Genomic DNA, 17,634 nt, shown 5'->3' with positions numbered 1-17,634 from the left:
GAATAGTAAAGGGTGCCATTACTGGGAGTACATTACAGGCCAGAGTCCATGGTCGGATCATAAATGGCCACAATCCCAGCATTCCCAGGCGTACCCACACTCGTAGTGTGGAAGGCCAACCCCTCATTCATTTAAACAATCTCCCTGTATAGGTTTTTCTGCACAGGGAGTGTTGTGTCACTGGGACGTGAGTGGGGGGATTGGGGAATCCGAAGTCAAGCAGCTCTTAAAGAAAAGCATAATTTCTTTTTGGAGGCTGAATAACAGGTGAGAATGACTGACGAGGCTCCCAGGACTGTACCCTTTAGAAGTAGGGGCCCCTGGGGAAAGTGGTAATCATTGAGGCAGAGAAAGATCCTCCAAGTGGAGGCAGTGTACAACAAGCATGGCAGGAAGTGACCAATCAGGTGAATGGGGTCACCTCATAGCATTGCTCATATGAGCAGATGAGACGTAAGTTCCAAGAGTGAGGAAGAGTGTCAAGGGAGGACAGACTTGGGCAGATACATGGTAAAAGATATTCATTATAACAAAGTGTGAAATGGTTTGTTTAAGTGGGAGGAATGAGGCAGCCAATCATTCTTTGTAAGTAAGAAACTAAATGGAGCAAAGAAGCAGAGAGATCTGGGAATACATGTACATAAAATACAAATTTAAAAAAAAACTTATTCTTTGTCTCTTTTAACTCTGCCTTTTAATTCGCGATTTCTTCCCCTCTCTTTATTCCACTGAATCTGACTGTTTTTGCAATTAGTTTACTGTTGTAGCTTCAACTTCGAGGCTTTGAGATTTCGGGGCTGGTCAACGATGCTGCAAACTGATTGGTCGAAGGGAGAGAGCGCACATCTCATCGGCCACATAGGGCCCAGGTTCCCGGAGGTTAACGTGGCCTGCTTTGAGGTTCGCATTAGAGAAAGAGGACACAGTAAAGCTCACGGATACAACATGGATAATTTAGTATGTAAGGAGCGGAGAGTGGGATGTGTTAGTTTGTAAGGAGCGGAGAGTGGGATGTGTTAGTGTGTAAGGAGCGGAGAGTGGGATGTGTTAGTGTGTAAAGAGCAGTTAGTGGGATGTGTTAGCGTGTAAACAGCGGAGAGTGGGATGTGTTAGTGTGTAAGGAGCGGAGAGTGGGATGTGTTAGTGTGTAAGGAGCGGAGAGTGGGATGTGTTAGCGTGTAAACAGCGGAGAGTGGGATGTGTTAGTGTGTAAAGAGCGGTGAGTGGGATGTGTTAGTGTGTAAAGAGCGGAGAGTGGGATGTGTTAGTGTGTAAGGAGCGGTGAGTGGGATGTGTTAGTGTGTAAGGAGCGGAGAGTGGGATGTGTTAGTGTGTAAAGAGCAGTTAGTGGGATGTGTTAGCGTGTAAACAGCGGAGAGTAGGATGTGTTAGTGTGTAAGGAGCGGAGAGTGGGATGTGTTAGTGTGTAAAGAGCAGTTAGTGGGATGTGTTAGCGTGTAAACAGCGGAGAGTGGGATGTGTTAGTGTGTAAGGAGCGGAGAGTGGGATGTGTTAGCGTGTAAACAGCGGAGAGTGGGATGTGTTAGTGTGTAAAGAGCGGTGAGTGGGATGTGTTAGTGTGTAAGGAGCGGAGAGTGGGATGTGTTAGTTTGTAAGGAGCGGTGAGTGGGATGTGTTAGTGTGTAAGGAGCGGAGAGTGGGATGTGTTAGTTTGTAAGGAGCGGTGAGTGGGATGTGTTAGTTTGTAAGGAGCGGTGAGTGGGATGTGTTAGTTTGTAAGGAGCGGTGAGTGGGATGTGTTAGTTTGTAAGGAGCGGTGAGTGGGATGTGTTAGTTTGTAAGGAGCGGTGAGTGGGATGTGTTAGTTTGTAAGGAGCGGTGAGTGGGATGAGTTAGTTTGTAAGGAGCGGAGAGTGGGATGAGTTAGTTTGTAAGGAGCGGAGAGTGGGATGAGTTAGTTTGTAAGGAGCGGAGAGTGGGATGTGTTAGTTTGTAAGGAGCGGTGAGTGGGATGAGTTAGTTTGTAAGGAGTGGTGAGTGGGATGAGTTAGTTTGTAAGGAGCGGTGAGTGGGATGAGTTAGTTTGTAAGGAGCGGTGAGTGGGATGAGTTAGTTTGTAAGGAGCGGAGAGTGGGATGAGTTAGTTTGTAAGGAGCGGTGAGTGGGATGAGTTAGTTTGTAAGGAGCGGTGAGTGGGATGAGTTAGTTTGTAAGGAGCGGTGAGTGGGATGAGTTAGTTTGTAAGGAGCGGAGAGTGGGATGAGTTAGTTTGTAAGGAGCGGAGAGTGGGATGAGTTAGTTTGTAAGGAGCGGTGAGTGGGATGTGTTAGTTTGTAAGGAGCGGTGAGTGGGATGAGTTAGTTTGTAAGGAGCGGAGAGTGGGATGTGTTAGTTTGTAAGGAGCGGAGAGTGGGATGAGTTAGTTTGTAAGGAGCGGAGAGTGGGATGTGTTAGTTTGTAAGGAGCGGAGAGTGGGATGTGTTAGTTTGTAAGGAGCGGAGAGTGGGATGTGTTAGTGTGTAAGGAGCGGAGAGTGGGATGAGTTAGTTTGTAAGGAGCGGAGAGTGGGATGTGTTAGTTTGTAAGGAGCGGTGAGTGGGATGAGTTAGTTTGTAAGGAGCGGAGAGTGGGATGTGTTAGTTTGTAAGGAGCGGAGAGTGGGATGTGTTAGTTTGTAAGGAGCGGTGAGTGGGATGAGTTAGTTTGTAAGGAGCGGTGAGTGGGATGTGTTAGTTTGTAAGGAGCGGAGAGTGGGATGTGTTAGTTTGTAAGGAGCGGAGAGTGGGATGTGTTAGTTTGTAAGGAGCGGAGAGTGGGATGTGTTAGTTTGTAAGGAGCGGAGAGTGGGATGTGTTAGTGTGTAAGGAGCGGAGAGTGGGATGAGTTAGTGTGTAAGGAGCGGAGAGTGGGATGAGTTAGTGTGTAAGGAGCGGAGAGTGGGATGAGTTAGTTTGTAAGGAGCGGAGAGTGGGATGTGTTAGTTTGTAAGGAGCGGAGAGTGGGATGAGTTAGTTTGTAAGGAGCGGTGAGTGGGATGAGTTAGTTTGTAAGGAGCGGAGAGTGGGATGTGTTAGTTTGTAAGGAGCGGAGAGTGGGATGTGTTAGTTTGTAAGGAGCGGAGAGTGGGATGTGTTAGTTTGTAAGGAGCGGTGAGTGGGATGAGTTAGTTTGTAAGGAGCGGAGAGTGGGATGTGTTAGTTTGTAAGGAGCGGAGAGTGGGATGTGTTAGTTTGTAAGGAGCGGAGAGTGGGATGTGTTAGTTTGTAAGGAGCGGAGAGTGGGATGTGTTAGTTTGTAAGGAGCGGAGAGTGGGATGTGTTAGTGTGTAAGGAGCGGAGAGTGGGATGAGTTAGTGTGTAAGGAGCGGAGAGTGGGATGAGTTAGTGTGTAAGGAGCGGAGAGTGGGATGAGTTAGTTTGTAAGGAGCGGAGAGTGGGATGTGTTAGTTTGTAAGGAGCGGAGAGTGGGATGAGTTAGTTTGTAAGGAGCGGTGAGTGGGATGAGTTAGTTTGTAAGGAGCGGAGAGTGGGATGTGTTAGTTTGTAAGGAGCGGAGAGTGGGATGAGTTAGTTTGTAAGGAGCGGAGAGTGGGATGAGTTAGTGTGTAAGGAGCGGAGAGTGGGATGAGTTAGTTTGTAAGGAGCGGAGAGTGGGATGTGTTAGTTTGTAAGGAGCGGTGAGTGGGATGAGTTAGTTTGTAAGGAGCGGTGAGTGGGATGAGTTAGTTTGTAAGGAGCGGAGAGTGGGATGTGTTAGTTTGTAAGGAGCGGAGAGTGGGATGAGTTAGTGTGTAAGGAGCGGAGAGTGGGATGAGTTAGTTTGTAAGGAGCGGAGAGTGGGATGTGTTAGTTTGTAAGGAGCGGAGAGTGGGATGAGTTAGTTTGTAAGGAGCGGTGAGTGGGATGAGTTAGTTTGTAAGGAGCGGAGAGTGGGATGTGTTAGTTTGTAAGGAGCGGAGAGTGGGATGAGTTAGTTTGTAAGGAGCGGAGAGTGGGATGAGTTAGTTTGTAAGGAGCGGAGAGTGGGATGTGTTAGTGTGTAAGGAGCGGAGAGTGGGATGTGCTAGTGTGTAAGGAGCGGAGAGTGGGATGAGTTAGTGTGTAAAGAGCGGAGAGTGGGATGAGTTAGTTTGTAAGGAGCGGAGAGTGGGATGTGTTAGTTTGTAAGGAGCGGAGAGTGGGATGTGTTAGTTTGTAAGGAGCGGAGAGTGGGATGAGTTAGTTTGCAAGGAGCGGAGAGTGGGATGAGTTAGTGTGTAAGGAGCGGAGAGTGGGATGTGTTAGTTTGTAAGGAGCGGAGAGTGGGATGTGTTAGTTTGTAAGGAGCGGAGAGTGGGATGAGTTAGTTTGTAAGGAGCGGAGAGTGGGATGAGTTAGTTTGTAAGGAGCGGAGAGTGGGATGAGTTAGTTTGTAAGGAGCGGTGAGTGGGATGAGTTAGTTTGTAAGGAGCGGAGAGTGGGATGAGTTAGTTTGTAAGGAGCGGTGAGTGGGATGAGTTAGTTTGTAAGGAGCGGTGAGTGGGATGTGTTAGTTTGTAAGGAGCGGTGAGTGGGATGTGTTAGTTTGTAAGGAGCGGAGAGTGGGATGAGTTAGTTTGTAAGGAGCGGAGAGTGGGATGAGTTAGTTTGTAAGGAGCGGTGAGTGGGATGAGTTAGTTTGTAAGGAGCGGAGAGTGGGATGAGTTAGTTTGTAAGGAGCGGAGAGTGGGATGTGTTAGTTTGTAAGGAGCGGTGAGTGGGATGAGTTAGTTTGTAAGGAGCGGTGAGTGGGATGAGTTAGTTTGTAAGGAGCGGAGAGTGGGATGAGTTAGTTTGTAAGGAGCGGAGAGTGGGATGTGTTAGTTTGTAAGGAGCGGTGAGTGGGATGAGTTAGTTTGTAAGGAGCGGTGAGTGGGATGAGTTAGTTTGTAAGGAGCGGTGAGTGGGATGTGTTAGTTTGTAAGGAGCGGAGAGTGGGATGAGTTAGTTTGTAAGGAGCGGAGAGTGGGATGTGTTAGTTTGTAAGGAGCGGAGAGTGGGATGAGTTAGTTTGTAAGGAGCGGAGAGTGGGATGAGTTAGTTTGTAAGGAGCGGAGAGTGGGATGTGTTAGTTTGTAAGGAGCGGAGAGTGGGATGTGTTAGTTTGTAAGGAGCGGAGAGTGGGATGAGTTAGTTTGTAAGGAGCGGAGAGTGGGATGAGTTAGTTTGTAAGGAGCGGAGAGTGGGATGTGTTAGTTTGTAAGGAGCGGAGAGTGGGATGAGTTAGTTTGTAAGGAGCGGAGAGTGGGATGAGTTAGTTTGTAAGGAGCGGAGAGTGGGATGAGTTAGTTTGTAAGGAGCGGAGAGTGGGATGTGTTAGTTTGTAAGGAGCGGAGAGTGGGATGAGTTAGTTTGTAAGGAGCGGAGAGTGGGATGTGTTAGTTTGTAAGGAGCGGAGAGTGGGATGTGTTAGTTTGTAAGTAGCGGAGAGTGGGATGAGTTAGTTTGTAAGGAGCGGAGAGTGGGATGAGTTAGTTTGTAAGGAGCGGTGAGTGGGATGAGTTAGTTTGTAAGGAGCGGTGAGTGGGATGAGTTAGTTTGTAAGGAGCGGTGAGTGGGATGAGTTAGTTTGTAAGGAGCGGAGAGTGGGATGAGTTAGTTTGTAAGGAGCGGAGAGTGGGATGTGTTAGTTTGTAAGGAGCGGTGAGTGGGATGTGTTAGTTTGTAAGGAGCGGTGAGTGGGATGAGTTAGTTTGTAAGGAGCGGTGAGTGGGATGAGTTAGTTTGTAAGGAGCGGTGAGTGGGATGAGTTAGTTTGTAAGGAGCGGAGAGTGGGATGTGTTAGTTTGTAAGGAGCGGAGAGTGGGATGAGTTAGTTTGTAAGGAGCGGTGAGTGGGATGAGTTAGTTTGTAAGGAGCGGTGAGTGGGATGAGTTAGTTTGTAAGGAGCGGAGAGTGGGATGTGTTAGTGTGTAAGGAGCGGTGAGTGGGATGAGTTAGTTTGTAAGGAGCGGAGAGTGGGATGTGTTAGTGTGTAAGGAGCGGTGAGTGGGATGAGTTAGTTTGTAAGGAGCGGAGAGTGGGATGAGTTAGTTTGTAAGGAGCGGAGAGTGGGATGTGTTAGTTTGTAAGGAGCGGTGAGTGGGATGAGTTAGTGTGTAAGGAGCGGAGAGTGGGATGAGTTAGTTTGTAAGGAGCGGTGAGTGGGATGAGTTAGTTTGTAAGGAGCGGAGAGTGGGATGTGTTAGTTTGTAAGGAGCGGAGAGTGGGATGTGTTAGTGTGTAAGGAGCGGAGAGTGGGATGAGTTAGTTTGTAAGGAGCGGAGAGTGGGATGTGTTAGTTTGTAAGGAGCGGAGAGTGGGATGAGTTAGTTTGTAAGGAGCGGAGAGTGGGATGAGTTAGTTTGTAAGGAGCGGAGAGTGGGATGTGTTAGTGTGTAAGGAGCGGAGAGTGGGATGTGTTAGTGTGTAAGGAGCGGAGAGTGGGATGAGTTAGTTTGTAAGGAGCGGAGAGTGGGATGTGTTAGTTTGTAAGGAGCGGAGAGTGGGATGAGTTAGTTTGTAAGGAGCGGAGAGTGGGATGAGTTAGTTTGTAAGGAGCGGTGAGTGGGATGTGTTAGTGTGTAAAGAGCGGTGAGTGGGATGAGTTAGTTTGTAAGGAGCGGAGAGTGGGATGTGTTAGTTTGTAAGGAGCGGTGAGTGGGATGTGTTAGTTTGTAAGGAGCGGTGAGTGGGATGTGTTAGTTTGTAAGGAGCGGTGAGTGGGATGAGTTAGTTTGTAAGGAGCGGAGAGTGGGATGTGTTAGTTTGTAAGGAGCGGAGAGTGGGATGAGTTAGTTTGTAAGGAGCGGTGAGTGGGATGTGTTAGTTTGTAAGGAGCGGTGAGTGGGATGAGTTAGTTTGTAAGGAGCGGAGAGTGGGATGTGTTAGTTTGTAAGGAGCAGTGAGTGGGATGAGTTAGTTTGTAAGGAGCGGAGAGTGGGATGTGTTAGTTTGTAAGGAGCGGTGAGTGGGATGAGTTAGTTTGTAAGGAGCGGAGAGTGGGATGAGTTAGTTTGTAAGGAGCGGAGAGTGGGATGTGTTAGTTTGTAAGGAGCGGAGAGTGGGATGAGTTAGTTTGTAAGGAGCGGTGAGTGGGATGTGTTAGTTTGTAAGGAGCGGAGAGTGGGATGAGTTAGTTTGTAAGGAGCGGTGAGTGGGATGTGTTAGTTTGTAAGGAGCGGTGAGTGGGATGTGTTAGTTTGTAAGGAGCGGAGAGTGGGATGAGTTAGTTTGTAAGGAGCGGTGAGTGGGATGTGTTAGTTTGTAAGGAGCGGTGAGTGGGATGTGTTAGTTTGTAAGGAGCGGTGAGTGGGATGAGTTAGTTTGTAAGGAGCGGAGAGTGGGATGAGTTAGTTTGTAAGGAGCAGTGAGTGGGATGAGTTAGTTTGTAAGGAGCGGAGAGTGGGATGAGTTAGTTTGTAAGGAGCGGAGAGTGGGATGTGTTAGTTTGTAAGGAGCGGTGAGTGGGATGAGTTAGTTTGTAAGGAGCGGAGAGTGGGATGAGTTAGTTTGTAAGGAGCGGAGAGTGGGATGAGTTAGTTTGTAAGGAGCGGTGAGTGGGATGAGTTAGTTTGTAAGGAGCGGTGAGTGGGATGTGTTAGTTTGTAAGGAGCGGTGAGTGGGATGTGTTAGTTTGTAAGGAGCGGTGAGTGGGATGAGTTAGTTTGTAAGGAGCGGTGAGTGGGATGAGTTAGTTTGTAAGGAGCGGAGAGTGGGATGTGTTAGTTTGTAAGGAGCGGAGAGTGGGATGAGTTAGTGTGTAAGGAGCGGAGAGTGGGATGAGTTAGTTTGTAAGGAGCGGAGAGTGGGATGTGTTAGTTTGTAAGGAGCGGAGAGTGGGATGAGTTAGTTTGTAAGGAGCGGTGAGTGGGATGAGTTAGTTTGTAAGGAGCGGAGAGTGGGATGTGTTAGTTTGTAAGGAGCGGAGAGTGGGATGAGTTAGTTTGTAAGGAGCGGAGAGTGGGATGAGTTAGTTTGTAAGGAGCGGAGAGTGGGATGTGTTAGTGTGTAAGGAGCGGAGAGTGGGATGTGCTAGTGTGTAAGGAGCGGAGAGTGGGATGAGTTAGTGTGTAAAGAGCGGAGAGTGGGATGAGTTAGTTTGTAAGGAGCGGAGAGTGGGATGTGTTAGTTTGTAAGGAGCGGAGAGTGGGATGTGTTAGTTTGTAAGGAGCGGAGAGTGGGATGTGTTAGTTTGTAAGGAGCGGAGAGTGGGATGAGTTAGTGTGTAAGGAGCGGAGAGTGGGATGAGTTAGTTTGTAAGGAGCGGAGAGTGGGATGAGTTAGTGTGTAAGGAGCGGAGAGTGGGATGTGTTAGTTTGTAAGGAGCGGAGAGTGGGATGAGTTAGTTTGTAAGGAGCGGAGAGTGGGATGAGTTAGTGTGTAAGGAGCGGAGAGTGGGATGTGTTAGTTTGTAAGGAGCGGAGAGTGGGATGTGTTAGTTTGTAAGGAGCGGAGAGTGGGATGAGTTAGTTTGTAAGGAGCGGAGAGTGGGATGAGTTAGTTTGTAAGGAGCGGAGAGTGGGATGAGTTAGTTTGTAAGGAGCGGTGAGTGGGATGAGTTAGTTTGTAAGGAGCGGAGAGTGGGATGAGTTAGTTTGTAAGGAGCGGTGAGTGGGATGAGTTAGTTTGTAAGGAGCGGTGAGTGGGATGTGTTAGTTTGTAAGGAGCGGTGAGTGGGATGTGTTAGTTTGTAAGGAGCGGAGAGTGGGATGAGTTAGTTTGTAAGGAGCGGTGAGTGGGATGAGTTAGTTTGTAAGGAGCGGTGAGTGGGATGAGTTAGTTTGTAAGGAGCGGAGAGTGGGATGAGTTAGTTTGTAAGGAGCGGAGAGTGGGATGTGTTAGTTTGTAAGGAGCGGAGAGTGGGATGAGTTAGTTTGTAAGGAGCGGAGAGTGGGATGTGTTAGTTTGTAAGGAGCGGAGAGTGGGATGTGTTAGTTTGTAAGGAGCGGTGAGTGGGATGAGTTAGTTTGTAAGGAGCGGTGAGTGGGATGAGTTAGTTTGTAAGGAGCGGTGAGTGGGATGTGTTAGTTTGTAAGGAGCGGAGAGTGGGATGAGTTAGTTTGTAAGGAGCGGAGAGTGGGATGTGTTAGTTTGTAAGGAGCGGAGAGTGGGATGAGTTAGTTTGTAAGGAGCGGAGAGTGGGATGAGTTAGTTTGTAAGGAGCGGAGAGTGGGATGTGTTAGTTTGTAAGGAGCGGAGAGTGGGATGTGTTAGTTTGTAAGGAGCGGAGAGTGGGATGAGTTAGTTTGTAAGGAGCGGAGAGTGGGATGAGTTAGTTTGTAAGGAGCGGAGAGTGGGATGTGTTAGTTTGTAAGGAGCGGAGAGTGGGATGAGTTAGTTTGTAAGGAGCGGAGAGTGGGATGAGTTAGTTTGTAAGGAGCGGAGAGTGGGATGAGTTAGTTTGTAAGGAGCGGAGAGTGGGATGTGTTAGTTTGTAAGGAGCGGAGAGTGGGATGAGTTAGTTTGTAAGGAGCGGAGAGTGGGATGTGTTAGTTTGTAAGGAGCGGAGAGTGGGATGTGTTAGTTTGTAAGTAGCGGAGAGTGGGATGAGTTAGTTTGTAAGGAGCGGAGAGTGGGATGAGTTAGTTTGTAAGGAGCGGTGAGTGGGATGAGTTAGTTTGTAAGGAGCGGTGAGTGGGATGAGTTAGTTTGTAAGGAGCGGTGAGTGGGATGAGTTAGTTTGTAAGGAGCGGAGAGTGGGATGAGTTAGTTTGTAAGGAGCGGAGAGTGGGATGTGTTAGTTTGTAAGGAGCGGTGAGTGGGATGTGTTAGTTTGTAAGGAGCGGTGAGTGGGATGAGTTAGTGTGTAAGGAGCGGTGAGTGGGATGAGTTAGTTTGTAAGGAGCGGAGAGTGGGATGAGTTAGTTTGTAAGGAGCGGAGAGTGGGATGTGTTAGTTTGTAAGGAGCGGTGAGTGGGATGAGTTAGTGTGTAAGGAGCGGAGAGTGGGATGAGTTAGTTTGTAAGGAGCGGTGAGTGGGATGAGTTAGTTTGTAAGGAGCGGAGAGTGGGATGTGCTAGTGTGTAAGGAGCGGAGAGTGGGATGTGTTAGTTTGGAAGGAGCGGAGAGTGGGATGTGTTAGTTTGTAAGGAGCGGAGAGTGGGATGTGTTAGTTTGTAAGGAGCGGTGAGTGGGATGAGTTAGTTTGTAAGGAGCGGTGAGTGGGATGTGTTAGTTTGTAAGGAGCGGTGAGTGGGATGAGTTAGTGTGTAAGGAGCGGAGAGTGGGATGAGTTAGTTTGTAAGGAGCGGAGAGTGGGATGAGTTAGTTTGTAAGGAGCGGAGAGTGGGATGTGTTAGTTTGTAAGGAGCGGAGAGTGGGATGAGTTAGTTTGTAAGGAGCGGAGAGTGGGATGAGTTAGTTTGTAAGGAGCGGTGAGTGGGATGTGTTAGTGTGTAAAGAGCGGTGAGTGGGATGAGTTAGTTTGTAAGGAGCGGAGAGTGGGATGTGTTAGTTTGTAAGGAGCGGAGAGTGGGATGTGTTAGTTTGTAAGGAGCGGAGAGTGGGATGAGTTAGTTTGTAAGGAGCGGTGAGTGGGATGTGTTAGTTTGTAAGGAGCGGTGAGTGGGATGTGTTAGTTTGTAAGGAGCGGTGAGTGGGATGAGTTAGTTTGTAAGGAGCGGAGAGTGGGATGAGTTAGTTTGTAAGGAGCGGAGAGTGGGATGTGTTAGTTTGTAAGGAGCAGTGAGTGGGATGTGTTAGTTTGTAAGGAGCGGAGAGTGGGATGAGTTAGTTTGTAAGGAGCGGAGAGTGGGATGTGTTAGTTTGTAAGGAGCAGTGAGTGGGATGAGTTAGTTTGTAAGGAGCGGAGAGTGGGATGTGTTAGTTTGTAAGGAGCGGTGAGTGGGATGTGTTAGTTTGTAAGGAGCAGTGAGTGGGATGAGTTAGTTTGTAAGGAGCGGAGAGTGGGATGAGTTAGTTTGTAAGGAGCGGAGAGTGGGATGTGTTAGTTTGTAAGGAGCGGTGAGTGGGATGAGTTAGTTTGTAAGGAGCGGTGAGTGGGATGTGTTAGTTTGTAAGGAGCGGTGAGTGGGATGAGTTAGTTTGTAAGGAGCGGTGAGTGGGATGAGTTAGTTTGTAAGGAGCGGTGAGTGGGATGTGTTAGTTTGTAAGGAGCGGTGAGTGGGATGTGTTAGTTTGTAAGGAGCGGTGAGTGGGATGAGTTAGTTTGTAAGGAGCGGTGAGTGGGATGTGTTAGTTTGTAAGGAGCGGAGAGTGGGGGTCTTTCGCCGCTCACTGCAATTTCCGACCCTCTGATTTTTTTTTGGAAAAGCGTATTTGAGACCCACTGAAGTTACATTTTCTGTCCTCCCTCTCTCTGGACCTCCGTAAATCACCTCTAGCACCAAATAACATGTAGGTAACTTGCTGCTCGCCCTTTACCCATACAGCTCTTCATCTGGCCAGCCCACAATACCTTCAGGTTTCCCACCCTCTGGGAAATATCTGGGACTTCCATTTAGTGCTCAGAATCTGAAGTGTGATCGAGTAATTCCAGAGGCTGCAAATCAGTGTGCGGGGCTTTATTTCACAGTAACACTGTCTCAAAGGGGCGCATGCCACTCACTCAATGTAACAATAATAACTGTGAATAGATCCTCAGTGCCATTCAAACATGTTAACAATGACACTCCACACTTGCTCACTGCACTTCACTTAACCTTTTATATTGACAGGTAACCTGTGGGTCACCTCCACGTGTAGAAAATGTCAATTAGATTAAGATCTGAAGAATTGAATCGATCTACCAATGCTTGATGTGACTGGCGAACTTAACAACAGCACTTTTGTAATCAGTCTCTAACCCAGTTTTATCTCGTATTTTAAGCCAAAGTACATTCACTAAAAGGAAAACAAACCACCTGCTTAATAACCCCAGTAAGAACACTGTATTGTGCATACACATCTCCAGTTAGGGCAATGCTGGAAAAAGGTACATGCCTCAACCTTTGCACCTAACAAGCAGCACTGCCAGCACAGGTCAGAGATGACGCAGTTCTCCTCCTCCTATAGTGTTAACGTGCTCAGCAAATGTCTTCCACTCTGCTCTCCAATTCCCACACCGCCGACCTCATGGCCTCTGTGTGAAACTGAGAATGAAACAGCAGTTCTGCCAGACTAAGGATTGAGGACTCATAACAACAACTTACATTTATATAGCACTGTTAACATCAGAAGGCACTTAACAGGAGAACTGTGCCCTGTGCACTGGATTCATACTGTACAAATATTCTATACTAGAGACTCCTAAATGACACCAAAGCTTTTCATTCCATCAGTTAAAGCCGGATTCCAACACAGCTCCCATAAGTTAAAGGACAATCTTCTAATGCAATGTGAACAGTCCCACTTCATTGTGACACGCCTTCACACAAACAAGTGCCTTCAAACACTACTGAAGATGCAGTTTGTTGGCAGAACCCCACAATCCCAATACATGGGAAATCTCAGGAGCAGCTTGGAGATGAACCAGTCTGCTCCCTGACTTCCCAAACACCCATCATATTAATACAGGGTGTGTTCTCTGAGGTCAGATAACATCAACATCCCCAACTCCTAGTTTAGTTTAAATGCCTCTGTTTTTACTTTGTCCAAATGTTATTTGCTTTGCACAGCCTCTGTGTGAAACTGAGAATGAAACAGCAGTTCTGCCAGACTAAGGGTTGAGGACTCACAATTATGCTGTGCTTGCAATTACTTTCATGCTTTCTGCCTTTAGGATAACACATTTCCATTTTCGTATATTTATTTGTTGTAAAAATGCTAAACTTACAAAAAAAAATGGAATCGCACTGAGTGAGTAGCTGGCTGAAGGGTGTGTTCAGTTTCTGCCGATGTACAGTTCTCTTCCCTTAAGGAATTACTGATGATACCATAGCTGATTCCACTGTTTATTTGAGGGTTGGGTTCATGTTATAATCTGATTCCAGTCTGGAACTGATGCTGGGGATGAGTGTATGGGATACAGAGATCCCTTGACTACTTCTCTCCAGTAGTATGAGTTAGATCAACTTAAACGGGGCAGATTTCTAACTGCTCCTTTGCTCATGCTGAATTCTTGATCTGACCTGGGGGTAGAGTCGTGCTTTGCTGAGCTGCTTCCAGAGATCTGCTGCAGCCAGAATAAGCAGAGCTCAAGCATTCTGGTGGTCAGGATTCCCTTCAAGTGATTCAGTCAATCACGTTGAGTTCCTGAGCTGAGCTTGGAAAAGTTGTGCAATGAAGGTGACAGGACAGGTATTGTGGACGTCTGTCACTGGGACGCACCTATTGTGTTTGACGTAGATTTCCGGGTCAGGCAAATAGATGTAGCTCAGGGACTCGGCTTGATTAACCAGCAAAAGCCTGAGCTCAACTCAACCTGGGGTCAGGAGACCTCGGTACTCAGCTCAACAATGCACTGCCCCACCTTCAGATACGCCGTGCGCCACCCTCAGGCACGCACTGCACCACCCTGAGGCTAGCCTGGAATAAACACTGAAACAAGAGAAACTGCAACACTTCAACTATACTTTGTGGAGCAATTCCTATAGCTTGAGTGGCTGCAAGAGTGGTCTGCAATTTGTTAACTAGTAACCAAGAAAGGAACTGTGATGGGGCTCTCATTAATATGGGAGATAACAGATTCAGGACTGGGGCTCTTACACAGCAGAGAGAAGGTCCTCCAAACACCCAGGGCAAGAGTGCCCTGAAAGAGCCTTCTCCCTTCTGACTCGGACATGGATCTGTCAAGTTCACTTGATCACTCAGGCCCACTTCTATCACAGTGGCATTGGTCCCAGTATTTCTAGTATGGAGCTCCTCTTTCACAGCACTGACCACCAGTTTGGAGTTTATTAACAATGCAAAACTTCCACAACTAGCAATTAACTTGTTGCTGGACCCTTCATTATTAAGTTCGTCATCCACAGAACTTTCCTCGACAGTAAATGGATTAAAGAATCACCTTCTATTTTTTCCCCTAATTCTCTCACTTGCTCTTTCAACCAGCGATTCATACTGCGGGTGTTTCATGGGCATCAGCACCTCTCCACTGCCCCACACAAATGCTCACCTTCAGATGCGAACATAGGCAGCATGTACCAGACTACTCACAACCAGGCCTGCTCCTGTCCTTAACAGATGTCCACACGGGTACAATGCCAGCAGTACCCAATAGATAACGAGAAGGAAGGCTACCTGTTTCTTCATCTTCCTTGCCCCGTATATGCAATATATTCCCCACCAGAACCCTGCCTAAGATCAATGAACTAAGCACTAATTGAAAACTAACCCAGAGACCTGACGTGGATCACATCATACAGTGCAAACACCCTGACATCAGAACAATCCTCACCTTGTCAGTTTTAAATTACCTTCATCATACAGTTCAATCTCTTGATACCGCATTCACAAAAGGAGTTGCAGAGTGTTCATCAATAGATTTAATGGCAATGATAGTGCTGACAAGTTATACTGCATAACTCTTGGCGAAAGGACCTACTGCATTCGAAACACAAAAGTGATTCGGTGAACTGACCAAGTGCGATCCCTACCTGAGACGGCTGCGTGCAGTTGGAGTGACTGAAGCTGTGGGGGATGAAGATGTCAACGATAGCTGTGGAGATGTGGTTCCCATTCCCATCAATGATGCTGGAGAGGAGCCATCTGTGACAGTCATATCACGTTTAATCTCCTCGCTGCTTCTTCGAGACACTGCAGGAGAAAAATGAATAATAAATTATCACTTAAAGTGCAACTCCAGTGACTGCCACTGGGAGGACACCATGCTTCCAGCATGGGTCAGGGGATGGGAAAGACTGTATCTAAAAGACTAGTGGACTTTATACCAAAGGTGGCAGGTTGGTTTTAGGAATGTGCTCTCTTGGAGGTTCCCTGAAAACGGATTCTTTGTAACTGTTTGGGGCATAAGGTTTAGGATTAAATTGTGGAGGACAGGAACAAGATTCCATGCCACTTTTACAGAAACTAATATTCAGTGTATTGAAAAGATGTTCAACGATTCTGCTTCGGAGTTCAGTGATGGAGCGTTCATAATAAAGGGAATTTTCAACAGTGTCAACACAATTGCTGAAGACATGGCTGTCATCAGTAGAGTGTCATATTACAGCAAGAAAGATAAAGAACACAACAGTAGGTGCATTTTCTTATGTATGTGAAGTTAAAGAAAATTCTTTTATTGAAGTGAGATGGTTTATAAGAGTAGATCACTAAATTGTTGTTCATGCTGACTGCTGGAATAAGAGACAATCTCTCCCCTAAAAAATCCTCTTATCAAGTGAAAAAAAAAGTTGAATAGCTTTGGTACTAAATATAATCAAACACTACACTGGTGGTCACCATGTATATCCTGCATCCCCTTTCTCATGGCTCATGCACTGTCTGGTAACATACACTGTACTTCCCACGTAACTGCAGATGATCAAAAGGCATTTTTGTCCTGTCCTCCTTTCTTCCTCCACCAATGTCCTTCCCTTCATTCCTCTCAAAAGGTGGAAATTAGAATATAGTTTGTTTTATCTATTCTGACGATGTACCAGGTAGGAAAATACTGCGATGAGGAATCAGGTAAATGTTCCTTAGAAACATGACTGTTCTGAGCTAGCGACTGATTCTCACTGCACTGTTGTTCTTTTTTTTTGCCCGTCTCTTCACGTCAACCTTGTACCAGGTACACAAATCACGAAAAGCTAGTGGACAGGTACAAAAAGTAATCAAAAAAGCAAATGGAACATTAGCAAGCTTCCTTCTAATTTTTTTCGGCCACATGTGGAATGAATTTTGGTTTGTGCACCAATATAAAGGCTGTGTGTGCCACCGTAAAAAAATCACAACTTTAAATAGAACATCTTTTTAGAAAACATTATTCAGGGTAAATAACAAACAGAACAAATGTACAAAATAATGGATAATTGTAACAATTTAATGTTATATTGGCTGATAAATTTATAAAATGGGATTCTTAATTTGCACTAGGATTGAGCAGACCCCAGTCTTCTTGTATTTTATTAAAAATTATCTGATGGGAACAATTCCAATCAGCTTTTTGTTGAATCAGCTAATAAATTGTGTGCAATCAGAATTTTTAAATTGAGTCAGAAATACAAAACAGCTGTCAAGTCAGTCAGTGTGAATTTGGGGATAGGGGACAGTTTAATTAAAGCTCCACCCACCCCCCCCACCATTGAATCCTCAGCAGGGTTAAAAAAATTATTGCATTCCAATGGTACGTCTTGCATTTCTCATTAGTTTTGGCTGCCTCCATGTAAGGCAGGGAGCAGTTTGGTCATGGGCCCCTCATCTGTGATTGATTGGGTGGAGACGCCCGGTCTCTGATTGGGTGGAGACGCCCGGTCTCTGATTGGGTGGAGACGCCCGGTCTCTGATTGGGTGGAGACGCCCGGTCTCTGATTGGGTGGAGACGCCCGGTCTCTGATTGGGTGGAGACGCCCGGTCTCTGATTGGGTGGAGACGCCCGGTCTCTGATTGGGTGGAGACGCCCGGTCTCTGATTGGGTGGAGACAAATGCATCGGTTTCAATTTTACTTCCTGGTCTGGTTTCCATGCAGCCAATCAGCTGCTCGCTGACTGCATTTCCTAGCAACGCGGTGAACAATGCAGCGGCTGGGGCCGGAGCCGGGGGATCGAACACTCAGACCTCTGGACACTCCCCAGCACCAGAGGCAGAGCAGCCCGCCTGGGGCTGGAGACTGGGGACCGGGGAGGCAGAGCTGGAGAAGGGCCTGGGGTCTCGGCACTGGTCAGTGTGAGAGGGGGTCCGAGAGCACTGATTTGGTGCACGGACGGAATGTTTAAGTGCACGGCCCATGACAGATTGCTGCGTGGCTGTGCACACGCGCGGCATAGAGGGACCAGTGAATGTTGGCCTTTATCTCAAGGGGTTGGAATTCAAAAGTGCTTCAGTTGTACAGAGCTTTGGTCAGACCCCATCTGGAGATACAGCGTTCAGTTCTGGGCTCTGCACCTCAGGAAGGACGTATAGGTCTTAGAGGGGGTGCAGTGCAGATTCACTAGAATTATACCAGGGCTGAAAGGGTAATATTATGAGGACAGGATGCATAGACTAAGCTTGTATTCCCGTAAGTTTAGAAGGTTGAGGGGCGATCTAAATCGAAGTGTCTAAAATGATAATTAGAGCTAGGCTATTTAGGAGTGAAATCATGAAGTACTTTATCACACAAAGGGTAGTAGAAATCTCCCCCAAAAGACTGTGGATGCTGAGGGTCAATTGATATTTTCATGGCTGAGATCGATAAAATTCTTGTTTGGTAAGGGTATCAAGGGATATGGAGTAAAGGCAGGTAAATGGGGTCGATGTACAGATCAGCCATGATCTACCTGAATGACAGAACAGGCTTGAAGAGCTGAATGGTCTGCTCCTGTTCCTATGTTTTTATGTACGGCAAGGGGCTAGTGAAGCAGAGACAACATCATTTAAAAGGAAATTGGATAAAACAATACGGGGAAAGGACAAGGAAATGGGATTGGAGTAAATAGTTCCAGTTAAAGTACAGCACCAGCGCAAACGCAATGGACTGAATGGCCTCCTTCTGTGCTGTATTAACGATGAAGGCTTTGATTCTTTGCTGGGGTATGGCTACACAGGTGCGGGTCTCCCTCTACTATCTCACCCAATAGCTATTCTTCATGAGTA

General features: G+C 46.9%; 1 protein-coding gene across 8 annotated transcripts in view; it reads right to left on the bottom strand.

The window, feature by feature from the left end:
- specc1la (sperm antigen with calponin homology and coiled-coil domains 1-like a) overlaps positions 1-17,634 on the bottom strand; it is a 400,129-nt gene that overhangs the window by 97,737 nt on the left and 284,758 nt on the right. For all 8 annotated transcript variants that reach the window (XR_010967162.1, XM_068005421.1, XM_068005423.1 and 5 more), the window contains one exon: positions 14,495-14,654. Coding sequence is in view for 7 of the 8 variants with exons in the window: in XM_068005421.1 (XP_067861522.1) it covers positions 14,495-14,654 (160 nt within the window). In the remaining variant the exon portion in view is untranslated. The remainder of the gene's footprint in view (positions 1-14,494; positions 14,655-17,634) is intronic.

This window comes from Heptranchias perlo, chromosome 25, assembly GCF_035084215.1.
Source record: "Heptranchias perlo isolate sHepPer1 chromosome 25, sHepPer1.hap1, whole genome shotgun sequence".
In the NCBI taxonomy this organism is placed as follows: Eukaryota; Metazoa; Chordata; class Chondrichthyes; order Hexanchiformes; family Hexanchidae; genus Heptranchias; species Heptranchias perlo.
The sequence above is the reverse complement of the archived record's forward strand: the minus strand, read 5'-3'. Positions and strand labels throughout refer to the sequence as shown.